This window comes from Gigantopelta aegis, chromosome 10 (assembly GCF_016097555.1).
Source record: "Gigantopelta aegis isolate Gae_Host chromosome 10, Gae_host_genome, whole genome shotgun sequence".
NCBI classification, from domain to species: domain Eukaryota; kingdom Metazoa; phylum Mollusca; class Gastropoda; order Neomphalida; family Peltospiridae; genus Gigantopelta; species Gigantopelta aegis.
Window position 1 is genome coordinate 85,444,674 of NC_054708.1, and position 16,464 is coordinate 85,461,137.

The 16,464-nt window shown below is 33.0% G+C and overlaps 1 protein-coding gene across 2 annotated transcripts in view; it reads right to left on the reverse strand.

Moving 5' to 3' along the window:
- LOC121382662 (cubilin-like) overlaps positions 1-16,464 on the reverse strand; it is a 155,745-nt gene that overhangs the window by 27,846 nt on the left and 111,435 nt on the right. The window contains exons 12-16 of one of the 2 annotated variants that reach the window (XM_041512198.1): positions 12,555-12,578; positions 7,902-8,014; positions 6,641-6,745; positions 4,774-4,939; positions 1,842-1,924 (exon numbers count right to left, since the gene is read on the reverse strand). In XM_041512198.1, coding sequence (XP_041368132.1) covers positions 1,842-1,924; positions 4,774-4,939; positions 6,641-6,745; positions 7,902-8,014; positions 12,555-12,578 — 491 coding nt within the window. The remainder of the gene's footprint in view (positions 1-1,841; positions 1,925-4,773; positions 4,940-6,640; positions 6,746-7,901; positions 8,015-12,554; positions 12,579-16,464) is intronic. The other variant, XM_041512199.1, reaches the window with a different exon arrangement.

Consider the following 16,464-nt stretch of genomic DNA (forward strand, 5'->3'; position numbering starts at 1 on the left):
GGTATGTGCATTTTAACAAACAAATCTGAAAATGAACTGTTTATCTATCATCTGGTCACACTTAAAACTGAAGTCCTGCATGCAGCACATACAAGTATGATAACTCATTTATTATCAGCATGTAGACAAATATCAGTAAATAAATGTGTCATATGTATACAAACATTTCCAAATTCAATACTAGCTCTAACTTATGTTCTTGCTTTTTTAATGCCTATGGAAGCCTTCAAACGCTACTAATAGACAAAGGCTGTCATTTTTGTCATACCATATAAATGTCTATGAACAAGTTCTTACACATGAAATCTTTATAGCACATCGCCAAACAACTCATCTGACCCCCAACAGCCAGTTCCTCCAACCAGTGGAGTAGCGTGGGTTGCCAGCTCCCGGGGCAAGGCAAGCATTGTGCCCCCTAACCAGTGGACTATTAGCACTCCCCGAGTCCCTTCCACCAGTTCAGAATTTTGTGCCCAGGGCAACCGCCCCGTTGGCCCCGCCCATGCTACGCCACTGCCTCCAACTAGTAATACTATTAACCATTAGCCAAAGAGCCAATATACTTTATGTCAGGCATAATTAGGTAATTAAAAAGGATTCACAGTCACACCCTTGAGAATTACAATTTTACCCATTTAACCCATTTTAAGGTTACGCAGAAACAAAATATTCAGGTAGCCAATTTCCTTTTTGCATCACCTAAATGTTATGACCATGTAAATGATGTGTTAAATTAAATGTTATGACCATGTAAATGATGCGTTAAATTAAATGTTATGACCATGTAAATGATGTGTTAAATTAAATGTTATGACCATGTAAATGATGCGTTAAATTAAATTTTATGACCATGTAAATGATGCGTTAAATTAAATGTTATGACCATGTAAATGATGCGTTAAATTAAATGTTATGACCATGTAAATGATGTGTTAAATTAAATGAGCAAGAACAAAATAGGTTACATGAAATTAGAGTTGAGTGAACAACGCATGAATCATCTGATCCTTCTCGCAATTTTCAGAGGCAAGGCGGTTCAAAGTAAAGTTATAATTTTTATCATCAGAAATGGAATGAATGAATGAATGTTTAACAACACTCCAGCATGAAAAATACATTGGCTATTGGGTGTCAAACTATGGTAAATGCCAAACAAAAGTGATTCAGAAATGGTTACTTTATATTAAAATATTCTGACTACATTACCGATTAATTGCTTTATTCACTAATGTCACACCATTACTGTTGCGAAGTACAAAAACCACTGTACGCCCTACATAAAGATGACCGATACAAAAACCACTGTATGCCCTACATAAAGATGACTTATACAAAAACCACTGTACGCCCTACATAAAGATGACTGATACAAAAACCATTGTACGCCCTACATAAAGATGACTGATACAAAAACCATTGTACGCCCTACATAAAGATGACTGATACAAAAACCATTGTACGCCCTACATAAAGATGACTGATACAAAAACCATTGTACGCCCTACATAAAGATGACTGATACAAAAACCATTTTACGCCCTACATAAAGATGACTGATACAAAAACCACTGTACGCCCTACATAAAGATGACCGATACAAAAACCACTGTACGCCCTACATAAAGATGACCGATACAAAAACCACTGTACGCCCTACATAAAGATGACCGATACAAAAACCACTGTATGCCCTACATAAAGATGACCGATACAAAAACCACTGTACGCCCTACATAAAGATGACCGATACAAAAACCACTGTACGCCCTACATAAAGATGACTGATACAAAAACCACTGTACGCCCTACATAAAGATGACTGATACAAAAAGGTTTCCAACCTTTAGTTGTGATGGCGAAGTCGGCAGTCACCACGGGCTGGGTACAGTTCACAGTGCACTTGTTTCTCGACTCGAACACAAGTCTGAAAAAAATTATCAACACAGTACACAGAAAGTAGCATACAAGCTATAATTAAATGACAACCGGTATCGGTCGCTTAGTGGTTAAGCCATTGGTCTTAAGAATGATAGGTACTGGGTTCACATCTCGGTACTGCCTCCCACCCTCAAGTGGAGGTTTAAGCTGACCACTACACTGAATTGTTTCTTACTATCAACGACTAAAGCCCACATAGCTGGTGTGTGTCTAGGACAGTGTGCCGAGATTGAATTGTTTCTTACTATCAACGACTAAAGCCCACATAGCTGGTGTGTGTCTTGGACAGTTAGTGTGCCGAGACTGAATTGTTTCTTACTATCAACAACTAAAGCCCACATAGCTGGTGTGTGTCTAGGACAGTTAGTGTGCCGAGACTGAATTCTTACTGTCAACAATTAAAGCCCACATAGCTGGTGTGTGTCTAGGACAGTTAGTGTGCCGAGACTGAATTGTTTCTTACTATCAACAACTAAAGCCCACATTGCTGGTGTGTGTCTAGGACAGTTAGTGTGCCGAGACTTTAATTCTTACTGTCAACAATTAAAGCCCACATAGATGGTGTGTGTCTTGGACAGTTAGTGTGCCGAGACTGAATTGTTTCTTACTATCAACAACTAAAGCCCACATAGCTGGTGTGTGTCTAGGACAGTTAGTGTGCCGAGACTGAATTCTTACTGTCAACAATTAAAGCCCACATAGCTGGTGTGTGTCTTGGACAGTTAGTGTGCCGAGACTGAATTGTTTCTTACTATCAACAACTAAAGCCCACATAGCTGGTGTGTGTCTAGGACAGTTAGTGTGCCGAGACTGAATTCTTACTGTCAACAATTAAAGCCCACATAGCTGGTGTGTGTCTAGGACAGTTAGTGTGCTGAGACTGAATTGTTTCTTACTATCAACAACTAAAGCCCACATAGCTGGTGTGTGTCTAGGACAGTTAGTGTGCCGAGACTGAATTGTTTCTTACTGTCAACAATTAAAGCCCACATAGCTGGTGTGTGTCTAGGACAGTTAGTGTGCCGAGACTGAATTGTTTCTTACTGTCAACAACTAAAGCCCACATAGCTGGTGTGTGTCTAGGACAGTTAGTGTGCCGAGACTGAATTGTTTCTTACTGTCAACAACTAAAGCCCACATTGCTGGTGTGTGTCTAGGACAGTTAGTGTGCCGAGACTGAATTCTTACTGTCAACAACTAAAGCCCACATAGCTGGTGTGTGTCTAGGACAGTTAGTGTGCCGAGACTGAATTGTTTCTTACTATCAACAACTAAAGCCCACATAGCTGGTGTGTGTCTAGGACAGTTAGTGTGCCGAGACTGAATTGTTTCTTACTATCAACAACTAAAGCCCACATAGCTGGTGTGTGTCTAGGACAGTTAGTGTGCCGAGATTGAACTGTTTCTTACTATCAACAACTAAAGCCCACATAGCTGGTGTGTGTCTAGGACAGTTAGTGTGCCGAGATGTGAACCCAGTACCTTCATTGCATAGAAACACAAAAATCAAATAAATTATAATGAAGTTAAGTGACAGTTCAAAGAAAAGCTGAAATGTGAATAAGTGGTACTTTCATGTAATGTTCTACATTATTTTGGGAGGTATTAAACAAAGTTGTTTTAATGTACTTCTTTACATGTTAATTACATTATTTCGGTAGGTATTAAACAGAGCCATCTACATCTTTCTTAGATTAGCAGAAAACCAAGTTGAACTTATGCAGTGTTCTAACTTAATTATATATTACTGTGTTGGGCAGTGCTTCACATACATGTAGACTTGCTACTCTGGATAGTATATATTTACACAGGCAGACAGCAAATGCTGCTCAAAGAAAACAATATCATGTTTTTTGATAATCAAATTCACGAGCAGCTTTTGCTTTTCACCTTGTTCTCGACAGTATTCCAGATATATCAAGAATTCTTCATTCTCAGAAGCAATACAATTCTCAAAATGCACATACTTGTACCTCCGAAAAGTTACAGTTATGGAGACGAGCTGAATTCTAATTTTAGAGGTTATATTTGTCCATTTCAATGTTACAGACTCTCATTTGACACTAATACAACTTACCTTAGATGTGATACAGGTTTGAAGATCAACAAAATGTAGTGTCCATTTTCAGCGATTGAAACTAGAATCTGTGACCTTAAGATGTGGTTAATACAAACAATGGTTGCAGGATAAAATTATATTTATTTTTATATCTCATTATGTCAATACTTTCTCCATGTTCAAGTCAATACCCCTCCAAAGAATAAATGTTTTTGTTTAAAAGACACCACTAAAGCACAATGATTAATTATTCATCAGGTGTTGGATGTCAAAAATTTGGTAATTCTAACATAGTCATCTGGGGAAACCTGCTACATTTTTCCATTAGCAGTCAGGAATCTTTTATATGCACTTTCCCACAGACAGGAAAGCACATACCACGACCTTTGACCAGTTGTCTACTCATCCAACTGGACAATAACTTACTCTGCTCCGTTAGGGACTGGTACACTGATCTGTGGCAGTTGTCTACTCATCCAACTGGACAATAACTTACTCTGCTCCGTTAGGGACTGGTACACTGATCTGTGGCAGTTGTCTACTCATCCAACTGGACAATAACTTACTCTGCTCCGTTAGGGACTGGTACACTGATCTGTGGCAGTTGTCTACTCATCCAACTGGACAATAACTTACTCTGCTCCGTTAGGGACTGGTACACTGATCTGTGGCAGTTGTCTACTTATCCAACTGGACAATAACTTACTCTGCTCCGTTAGGGACTGGTACACTGATCTGTGGCAGTTGTCTACTCATCCAACTGGACAATAACTTACTCTGCTCCGTTAGGGACTGGTACACTGATCTGTGGCAGCAAATCCTGCGAGCTCTTTCTACTGAACTTGCGGAGAGGTTTTCCATTTTCCAGCACACCACTGTAGATTGTTACCGTCTGGTTCACTTGTAGCAACAGTTGCCGTGGCGATATGATAATGTCTCCGTCTGAATATTTAAATGAAGGTTATTATTAGTTTCTCATATGGTCTGCCCATGTGTGGATATGGATATACATCCGGCAAGGGAAGACAATTTTGTAGTGGAGCAGATGACTCAGGTTGCATAGCATAGTTGTTGTGCTAGTACAGTAAGCTGAATAAGACTATAAAATAATATTTTATCTTATCTTGCCTGACTATAAGAATCACAATACAGTGAAACCCCTCTAAACCGGACACTCTCGTATCAAGTCAAATGTCCGGTTTTAAGAGGTATCCTGTTGAGAGAGGTTAAGTTCTTTACTGATTTATAAAAAAAGACCGTGAAAAATGTCCGGTTTTGATGGAATTCCGGATTACAGAGGGTCCAGTTTGAAGAGGTTTCACTGTAGTATGAAATATTTTTGGCAAAAAATCTAATTAGAGGACCTAGCACTGAAAAATACAAGTCACTTTCATTAGAGGACCTAGCACTGAAAAATACAAATCACTTTAATTAGAGGACCTAGCACTGAAAAATACAAATCACTTTAATTAGAGGACCTAGCACTGAAAAATACAAGTCACTTTCATTAGAGGACCTAGCACTGAAAAATACAAATCACTTTAATTAGAGGACCTAGCACTGAAAAATACAAGTCACTTTAATTAGAGGACCTAGCACTGAAAAATACAAATCACTTTAATTAGAGGACCTAGCACTGAAAAATACAAATCACTTTAATTCCTTTCTGGCAGAACTTGTTACGTTTTCACACAATTTAAATGTATATGTTATCAGGCAATGTTTTGTTGAGGCATTTAACAAGAAAGCATTGATATACAACAACAATAATCATCAGTTATTAGATGTTAAACATTTAACAAGAAAGCATTGATATATAAGAATTGTTTCTCATTTTTTAGGAATTTATCGATGTATAAAAGTCACAAATGGTATAAAATCGCGTATCGTAGCGAAGCGATTTTATACTACATTTGTGACTTTTATACATCGATAAATTCCTAAAAAATGAGAAACAATTCTTATAATTACAAACAGTACAAGAAGTGTACCTTAAAACACTCAAAAATAATTTCTTTCGTTCTTACCGTCAGCCATGTTCTGTAAATAAGCGTAGGAATACATGTATACAAACTATTGGATGTTTTGGGGTTTTTTTTTAACAGAATAAAAACAAATAAAAAATATATTGTAATATGAATATCTCATCCAGTTTCCCTTATTTTTTTAATCGAGAAAACAGGTCACTTCCTTGTTATATTTTTAAAACGATCACCGAACTGGGTCATTGGGCTAAAAATAGTTCCAATCGATCTTGGTCATTTTTATGAGGTTTATGGAAGGATAACGCTTGGTTTTTTAGTGACGTCAGCCAATCAGAATACAGTAAATCGTATAAATTCGGAAAGTTTGTAATTATACAACAATAATCATCAGTTATTACATGTTAAACATTTGGTACTTTTTCCACAGTCTTCAGAGGCAGCCTGCTGCACTTTTCCATTAGTAGCAAGGGATTTTTAATATGCACTTTCCCACAGACAGGATAGCACATACCAGTCTGATATTTGTGTTGTGGAGCATTGGTTTTATTGGGAAAAGGCCATTTAGCAGGTCAACTGATCTGCAACCCTAGAGGTAAAACTGACAGATAAAGCAGCATGTTACACACCAACACTTTATAACCTCACAGCATTACAGTACCTCCTTTTTGACGAGCTGGTATTGTCCACCGACACTGTTGTCCTGGGGGAACGTCAGAACCCAGAGAGTAGCTTCCCTTGAATCCAGAGCCAATAGCATTGCATCCTAAAAAAAAAAAGAATAAGTAAGAATTAATTTGACAATGAAGCTAGATGACAAGTTTCTATGTTTCTCATGGTGATGTCATTGATTGGTGGCAGGCAAATGACCATAAATTGTCAAATTAAAACAGAAACATGTGCATCCAGGATAAATGTTTAATTAATACATTACAAATACATGTACAGCTTTATATTAATGTATATTTCAGGCTAGACTCCACAATCTGAAATTCAGTATGCATGCAGTACATGTGGTGAAAGTCATCCCACAGTCATGTGTACTTTGTCAAACCTTAAACTGACGTAATATTGACCAGACTACATGAATATACTTTCGATTCACTTGTTACAATATTTCAGACAGGGAGTTTATTGTGTCTGAATTGCAGAAATTTCTTCTGGTAGGACCAATTAAAGTATATGTATACATACATACTATTTTAATAAAGATTTTAACATAACGGAAAAAGAAATAAGATTTGTAACAGTGATCCCTTAAAGTAAAAGAATCCAGTTTTTAAACACGAAGGTGCATTTTTCACTATTAGGCCTAGCTAGTCATTTTAGATAATTGAGATGAGACATTAATTAGATTTCATTGTTTAGATTATCAATTTCTGTACATCTGAGCACGTTGAATTATTAATCATCGGCTATTGGATTTTAGATGTCAAACATTTGGTAATTCTGACATAAATCTTAGAGGAAACATGCTAAATATTTCCATTAATAGCAAGGGATCTTTTATATGCACCATCCCAGACAGGATAGCACATACCGCAGCTTTTGATTGATCAATTGTGGTGTACTGGCTGTAACGAGAAATAGTGCAATGCATACGGGCCCACCGATGGAGATCGATCCCAGACCGACCACGCACCAAGCAAGCGCTTTACTACTGGGCTACATTCCTCCCTCCCGTAACAAAATTTAAAATAAATTGCAGAATAAGTTAGTAAAATTCACCAGTCACACTATAACTTTTATTACGTGTTGAAATAAAGAAAACCTCTCAAGCCTCCAATGGCATACAGATTTTTACATCAGTTAAGTCAAGCCCTGCTTGTTTGAAATACAGGGGGCATATTGCACAACCCTCACATTTAATTTATGGGTGTGAAAGTGCTTGCACACCCCAAAAAGTAAAGAGTGTGAAATACCTTTCAAGATGGATGAAAAGACGGCTGTGAAGTTCTGCTTCCTGCTGAAGTTTTCTGCCACCATTAGCAGAGAATTGCCTGAAGCTGTCACGGGAAAGAACGGGGTGATGCTTCTGAAATTACACAGTTAACAATCAAAACGGGGTGATGCTTCTGAAATTACACAATTCACAATAATTTATGTGTGTATATAAAAACAACCACACACACAAATACAAAAAATATATAAATGTTTAACAAATGTGAGATAACTGTTTTAATGATGAATGCACATTAGCTTTTACATTGAACATAAAGCATAGGGCTCTGAGAACTGACCATTGGTTATGGGTCATGCAAGAACAAATTCAACTAACCCATTTCAGGGCATACAATTTAAATTTCTGAGACAACCAATATGTCGTTCCTGTGCTTTTAGTGTTTACACGAACGATTTTCTTCAGTAGTTCAGATACAAATGCAAATTTTAATGGATCACAGTAATTAAACGTGAATGCAATATGAACAAATTTCGTAGCTTTTCTCCATCAAATGTCCTATCATAAATACATTTTTTTTTTTTAAATGTATGCTAGAACCAACTTGAAAGCAGCCCGTTTACATTACAACACACAACCCCATCGGTTCTTTTACAGGGGAGTACTTATTGGTGCCAAACAATAATCTGAATGAAACGATAATAGACAGGGATTTCCTGGAAGCATTGAGTTTAATGCTTCCGGATCTGAATGGAAAGTACCGAAATTATATGAATCCTATATCGGCCAAAACAATCAGCAATCGGCAATGTAAGCCCGTTATCTTATTATTTTCTTCCAAAAACAGTGAATTTAGTTTTTTTGCAAACACGTCTTTTTTAATTTTCTAACGAACGATTACAGCTTTTGCACAAACAATCGGTCATTTATGTTGATATTAGTTTTGCATAACTGACAGACGAACGACAAAATCGTGCGTGCCAAATTTTACGCCCTGCATTTTGTTTCTGCATAACCCATCATGACCATTTAACTTAATTATGTCCTAAAGGTATTGTGTAAACAAAAAATAGGCAAAACAAATCTAAATTTGCCTCGTTGATGCGTGAACGAAATGACTGTCTTGGCAGTGTTTGGAAGCCATCGTTAAGCAATAATGGTAAATATTCTCAGCTGTGCTACATGTATGCTGTGATGTGTCGATATACATTGTACACAGAGACTGAACCACAAATGATGTGAAAATACAATGCATGTTTATGCACTACAGACTGATTGGATTCTGTGTTACATGTGACTATGATCGACTACAAATCGAACAGGATTCACAGCCAATTTAGCCAATTGCTAATTAGTAGTAGGATAATAAAATTGTTGTTTGAATTAGCCACTTTTAGTAATATTAAAAAAAATACCCCACATATCTGAAAGTTGACTAAAACTAAATTTGTTGCAGTGTGCGCCCTAAGAAATGTGTGCATTATGGAATGGTGCTAACACTTGAATACAGTAACCATGGAGACCGATGTACAGCCTAGTAAGGTCGATGGTGAATCCAGTTTGAAGGGACAAAGTTTGCACTTGTTTCACTTGTAAACCAAGATATATAAGTGGGATACTGTGTTAGGCCACTGAATGATACAGTAGACCGCTGTTAACTTAATGTGTTATAGCACATATTAATATATATATATATATATATTAAGAATTTTTAGCATACAAATTGGGAATTTTCAGTGCTACTTTCCTTTGGGAAGGAAATGAAATGTTTTATTTCAACGACGCACTCAATACATTTTATTTACGGTTATATGGCATCGGACATATGATTAAGAACCATATTGAGAGAGGAAACCCGCTGTCGCCATTCATGGGCTACTCTTTTCGATTAGCAGCAAGGGATCTTTTATATGCACCGTCCCACAGATAGGATAGTACATACCACGACCTTTGTTATACCAGTTGTGGAGCACTGGCGGGAATGAGAAATAGCCCAATGGGTCCACCGACGGGGATTGATCCTAGACTGACCGCACATCAAGCGAACACTTTACCACTGGGCTACGTCCAATGTATAATATTATGGAAAATAATATTAAAATATCAGATGAGGCAATATAAAACGACAGACAAGTTCAGTAATAATAAAGTGTAAAACTCAAAAGTAAAAAGTAATGTATAAAAGACTGTAAACAATGGATCCACTGACGGGGATCGATCCTAGATGGACTATACATCAGGCGAGTGTCCCGGCCCCACTTATAAAGTTGATCTTGGTTTTACAAATCCACATTTATGAGGTCAGGGAGTTCATAAAAACTGGAATACTGTTAGATAATGGGTCAGTAAGCATTCAAAATAGCTTATAAAAGTGGTCAGTATTTTTGGAATGAAAATCTAATAATATAAATTTTACAATATGACTAAAATCCAAGAAACCATCAGATTAAAAGAGGAAACAAGGCAGCTAATGATAACACTGCTATATAAAATATACTTAGGTCTTAATAGGGACAAGGTATGATGTGAAGACTTAAATAAATCTTCACTAAAGAGAATTCTAAAATAAAAATACATTTATTTTAGGAACGTAAGGTAAAACTGAACTGATTTTTGTAGAATAACAGGTGAAAATATATATCAGGGAAAATAAAAATACCATTTGAAAAAAGTTAATGAAACAAGTTAATAAAACAAGTCAGTGAAACAAGTCCATGAAACAAGTTAATAAAACAAGTCAGTGAAACAAGTCCATGAAACAAGTTAATAAAACAAGTCAGTAAAACAAGTCCATGAAACAAGTTAATAAAACAACTCAGTGAAACAAGTCCATGAAACAAGTTAATAAAACAAGTCAGTGAAACAAGTCCATGAAACAAGTTAATAAAACAAGTCAGTAAAACAAGTCCATGAAACAAGTTAATAAAACATGTCAGTGAAACAAGTCCATGAAACAAGTTAATAAAACATGTCAGTAAAACAAGTCCATGAAACAAGTTAATAAAACAAGTCAGTGAAACAAGTCCATGAAACAAGTTAATAAAACAAGTCAGTGAAACAAGTCCATGAAACAAGTTAATAAAACAAGTCAGTAAAACAAGTCCATGAAACAAGTTAATAAAACAAGTCAGTAAAACAAGTCCATGAAACAAGTTAATAAAACAAGTCAGTGAAACAAGTCCATGAAACAAGTTAATAAAACAAGTCAGTGAAACAAGTCCATGAAACAAGTTAATAAAACAAGTCAGTGAAACAAGTCCATGAAACAAGTTAATAAAACAAGTCAGTAAAACAAGTCCATGAAACAAGTTAATAAAACAAGTCAGTGAAACAAGTCCATGAAACAAGTTAATAAAACAAGTCAGTGAAACAAGTCCATGAAACAAGTTAATAAAACAAGTCAGTAAAACAAGTCCATGAAACAAGTTAATAAAACAAGTCAGTGAAACAAGTCCATGAAACAAGTTAATAAAACAAGTCAGTAAAACAAGTCCATGAAACAAGTTAATAAAACAAGTCAGTAAAACAAGTCCATGAAACAAGTTAATAAAACAAGTCAGTGAAACAAGTCCATGAAACAAGTTAATAAAACAAGTCAGTGAAACAAGTCCATGAAACAAGTTAATAAAACAAGTCAGTGAAACAAGTCCATGAAACAAGTTAATAAAACAAGTCAGTGAAACAAGTTAATGAAACAAGTTAATGAAACAAGTTGATGAAATGCTGAATACATATATACAATATCTGAGCAGAACTATCAGCAGCAAGTCCGTAAACAAATGTATCAGAAGATTCCAGTATTTAAAACATTTCAGAAACATACAACACATCAACACAAAACATTCAAAAACATGCAAAAAGTATAAAAGAAATTGCCAGTAGATTTATATATAAATAAATTTTGGCGAAAAAAGTACTAAAAACTATACCGAGCCATAAATGTTTTGTAAAACGAAACCGAAAATGATTACGATGCGACACTTTAACTGCATGTGTCTTAGTCAATTTGCGAGCAATTGCTATATGCCTCTAGGAGTCATTAACAAGTAACCAAAGCGCGCTAACTGAACACGTTTCATCCCATTTCGCATTTTGTTTTGACAAACTTGCATTGTAGAATTATAATATAAACGCAGTTTAATCGTCATTATATAGTCCTGACTTAGGGTTAAGTTATGTTTAGACATCATGATCAATCAATAAGATGGATTTGATATGTTCACAGTTTATGACTAGTCATATGGCTAGTAGACCAAAACATTCTACTCGCCAAGTTTATAATGTTACTAGCGACACTACTCTTTTTGTATCATTCATGCATGTGTTGTAACCCTCATAACATTATACATGACTTATGCTACTGGAATAAATAAATAATTAAAATATATTCATAAACTTTCCCAGTCACCATCTGTAACAACTGTACCCTGTATCTCCAATAACAAAGAAACCTGTCCATGCACCACACCATCCATCACCAACAACACTTTAACACCAGCAAAAACATGCACGTTTAATTTCATTACGTGTCACCATTTTATATCACCAAATCTGCATTACCCCAGTCTTAAGAAGCAGTAGTAATACTGAAGTTTTATTTTTAAATTATACCAAAGAAAAGAGCAGAAAAACTGAACAATATAGGTCCCAAGCGAGACAACATGTTGTATTTTACCTCGTCTGCCACGCATCAGGGATCCTAAAAAGAAACACGCCCAAAAAATAAGAATAAAATCAAACACTGGCAAAAGAAGTAACAGATGAATCTCTCTCAATAACACGTGCTTGGGAGACCAACGTCAAGTTTGAAAATCACAACAAAATGCAACCATGAAAACAAATCACTGCTAGAAATAAAACAACTGTAATATTAGGTGTTGGGTTTTTGTTTTCTTTATCGACTACTTCGAATTTTGAAACATTCAAATATATATGAAAGTTTCCTAAAACATTTCTGTGATCAGAAAACTCTTATTTATATATATATGTTATGGGAATACTCTTATTTATATATATATATGTTATGGGAACTCTCTTATTTATATATATATGTTATGGGAATACTCTTATTTATATATTATGTAATGGGAATATTCTTATTTATATATATATGTTATGGGAATACTCTTATTTATATATATATGTTATGGGAATACTCTTATTTATATATATATGTTATGGGAATACTCTTATTTATATATATATATGTTATGGGAATACTCTTATTTATATATACAGTGGACTCTGTCTAAACCGGATTCTGTGTAATCCGGATCTCTGCGTAAACCGGTCCATTTCTACAGCCCCGTCCAGCTACCGTTTATCTCTTAGGTATGAATCTCTGTCTAATCCGTACTCTGTCTACTCCGGACTCCAGATCAACAATCAAGAACGAAAGAACCGTTCATGCATTAATTACCTCTGTCTACACCGGACTGGGATTTGACTGACCGACGGGTTGCTTAATTAGTTGAACAATGATCGTCACTTGCTGAGTAATTAGGACACCGTCGCAAGATCAAATATAAAATGTAATCGCACTCGTGTTAAGTTTACTCTTATTGCGGTAGGCCGTTAGATCTGGATTTTGTATTCAAATAATTTCGTCCGTACGAATAAATAATGTTTTAGGAAATAAAACGAAATTTAACCTAGTACAAATATTAGAACGACCAGAAACACGTTTAATATGCAGCCACTAATATTTTATACAGAAAAATATATTTGATATGTAATTACAATCGTTAAAAAGTCTCTGTTAGTGGATAACATCTTAGAAATTGCAGCAAACTCAGGAAAGTCCCTTTAGGTATATTTTTTATGTCTGTGAAATAATCGATTGCAAGTATGGCTTGTATGACTGTGTTTCCCAACCATCCATGGGTTCAAATGTCAAATGTAATTGTTGATCGCGAGTTGTCGATAATTCAAGAACCATAACTCTGGATGAACTCTGTCTAAACCGGTCCTCTATGTAAACCGGACTATTTCGACGGTACGAAGTGAGTCCGGTTTAGACAGGAGTCCACTGTATATGTTATGGGAATACTCTTATTTATATATATATATGTTATGGGAATACTCTTATTTATATATATATGTAATGGGAATACTCTTATTTATATATATATATATGTTATGGGAATACTCTTATTTATATATATATATATATGTAATGGGAATACTCTTATTTATATATATATGTTATGGGAATACTCTCATTTATATATTTATATATATATATGTTATGGGAATACTCTTATTTATATATATATATATATATATGTTATGGGAATACTCTTATTTATATATATATGTTATGGGAATACTCTTATTTATATATATGTAATGGGAATACTCTTATTTATATATATATATGTAATGGGAATACTCTTATTTATATATATATGTTATGGGAATACTCTTATTTATATATATTATGTAATGGGAATACTCTTATTTATATATATATATGTTATGGGAACTCTCTTATTTATATATATATATGTTATGGGAATACTCTTATTTATATATATGTAATGGGAATACTCTTATTTATATATATATATATGTAATGGGAATACTCTTATTTATATATATATGTTATGGGAATACTCTTATTTATATATATTATGTAATGGGAATACTCTTATTTATATATTATGTAATGGGAATACTCTTATTTATATATATATATATGTTATGGGAATACTCTTATTTATATATATATATGTTATGGGAATACTCTTATTTATATATATATTATGTAATGGGAATACTCTTATTTATATATATATATATATGTTATGAGAATACTCTTATTTATATATATATTATGTAATGGGAATACTCTTATTTATATATATATATGTTATGGGAATACTCTTATTTATATATATATATAATGGGAATACTCTTATTTATATATATTATGTAATGGGAATACTCTTATTTATATATATATATGTTATGGGAATACTCTTATTTATATATATATATGTTATGGGAATACTCTTATTTATATATATATATGTTATGGGAATACTCTTATTTATATATATATATGTTATGGGAATACTCTTATTTATATATATTATGTAATGGGAATACTCTTATTTATATATATATATATATGTTATGGGAATACTCTTATTTATATATATATATAATGGGAATACTCTTATTTATATATATTATGTAATGGGAATACTCTTATTTATATATATATATGTTATGGGAATACTCTTATTTATATATATATGTAATGGGAATACTCTTATTTATATATATATATATATATGTTATGGGAATACTCTTATTTATATATATATATATATATGTTATGGGAATACTCTTATTTATATATATATGTTATGGGAATACTCTCATTTATATATATATGTTATGGGAATACTCTTATTTATATATATATATAATGGGAATACTCTTATTTATATATATATATATATGTTATGGGAATACTCTTATTTATATATATATATATATATATGTTATGGGAATACTCTTATTTATATATATATGTTATGGGAATACTCTCATTTATATATATATATATATATGTTATGGGAATACTCTTATTTATATATATATATGTTATGGGAATACTCTTATTTATATATATATGTTATGGGAATACTCTTATTTATATATATATATATATATGTTATGGGAATACTCTTATTTATATATATATATGTTATGGGAATACTCTTATTTATATATATATGTAATGGGAATACTCTTATTTATATATATATATATATATGTTATGGGAATACTCTTATTTATATATATATATATATATGTTATGGGAATACTCTTATTTATATATATATGTTATGGGAATACTCTCATTTATATATATATGTTATGGGAATACTCTTATTTATATATATATGTAATGGGAATACTCTTATTTATATATATATATATATGTTATGGGAATACTCTTATTTATATATATATATATATATGTTATGGGAATACTCTTATTTATATATATATGTTATGGGAATACTCTCATTTATATATATATGTTATGGGAATACTCTTATTTATATATATATAATGGGAATACTCTTATTTATATATATATATATATGTTATGGGAATACTCTTATTTATATATATATATATATATATATGTTATGGGAATACTCTTATTTATATATATATGTTATGGGAATACTCTCATTTATATATATATATATATATATATATGTTATGGGAATACTCTTATTTATATATATATATGTTATGGGAATACTCTTATTTATATATATATGTTATGGGAATACTCTTATTTATATATATATATATATATATGTTATGGGAATACTCTTATTTATATATATATATGTTATGGGAATACTCTTATTTATATATATATGTAATGGGAATACTCTTATTTATATATATATATATATGTTATGGGAATACTCTTATTTATATATATATATATATATGTTATGGGAATACTCTTATTTATATATATATGTTATGGGAATACTCTCATTTATATATATATGTTATGGGAATACTCTTATTTATATATATATATATGT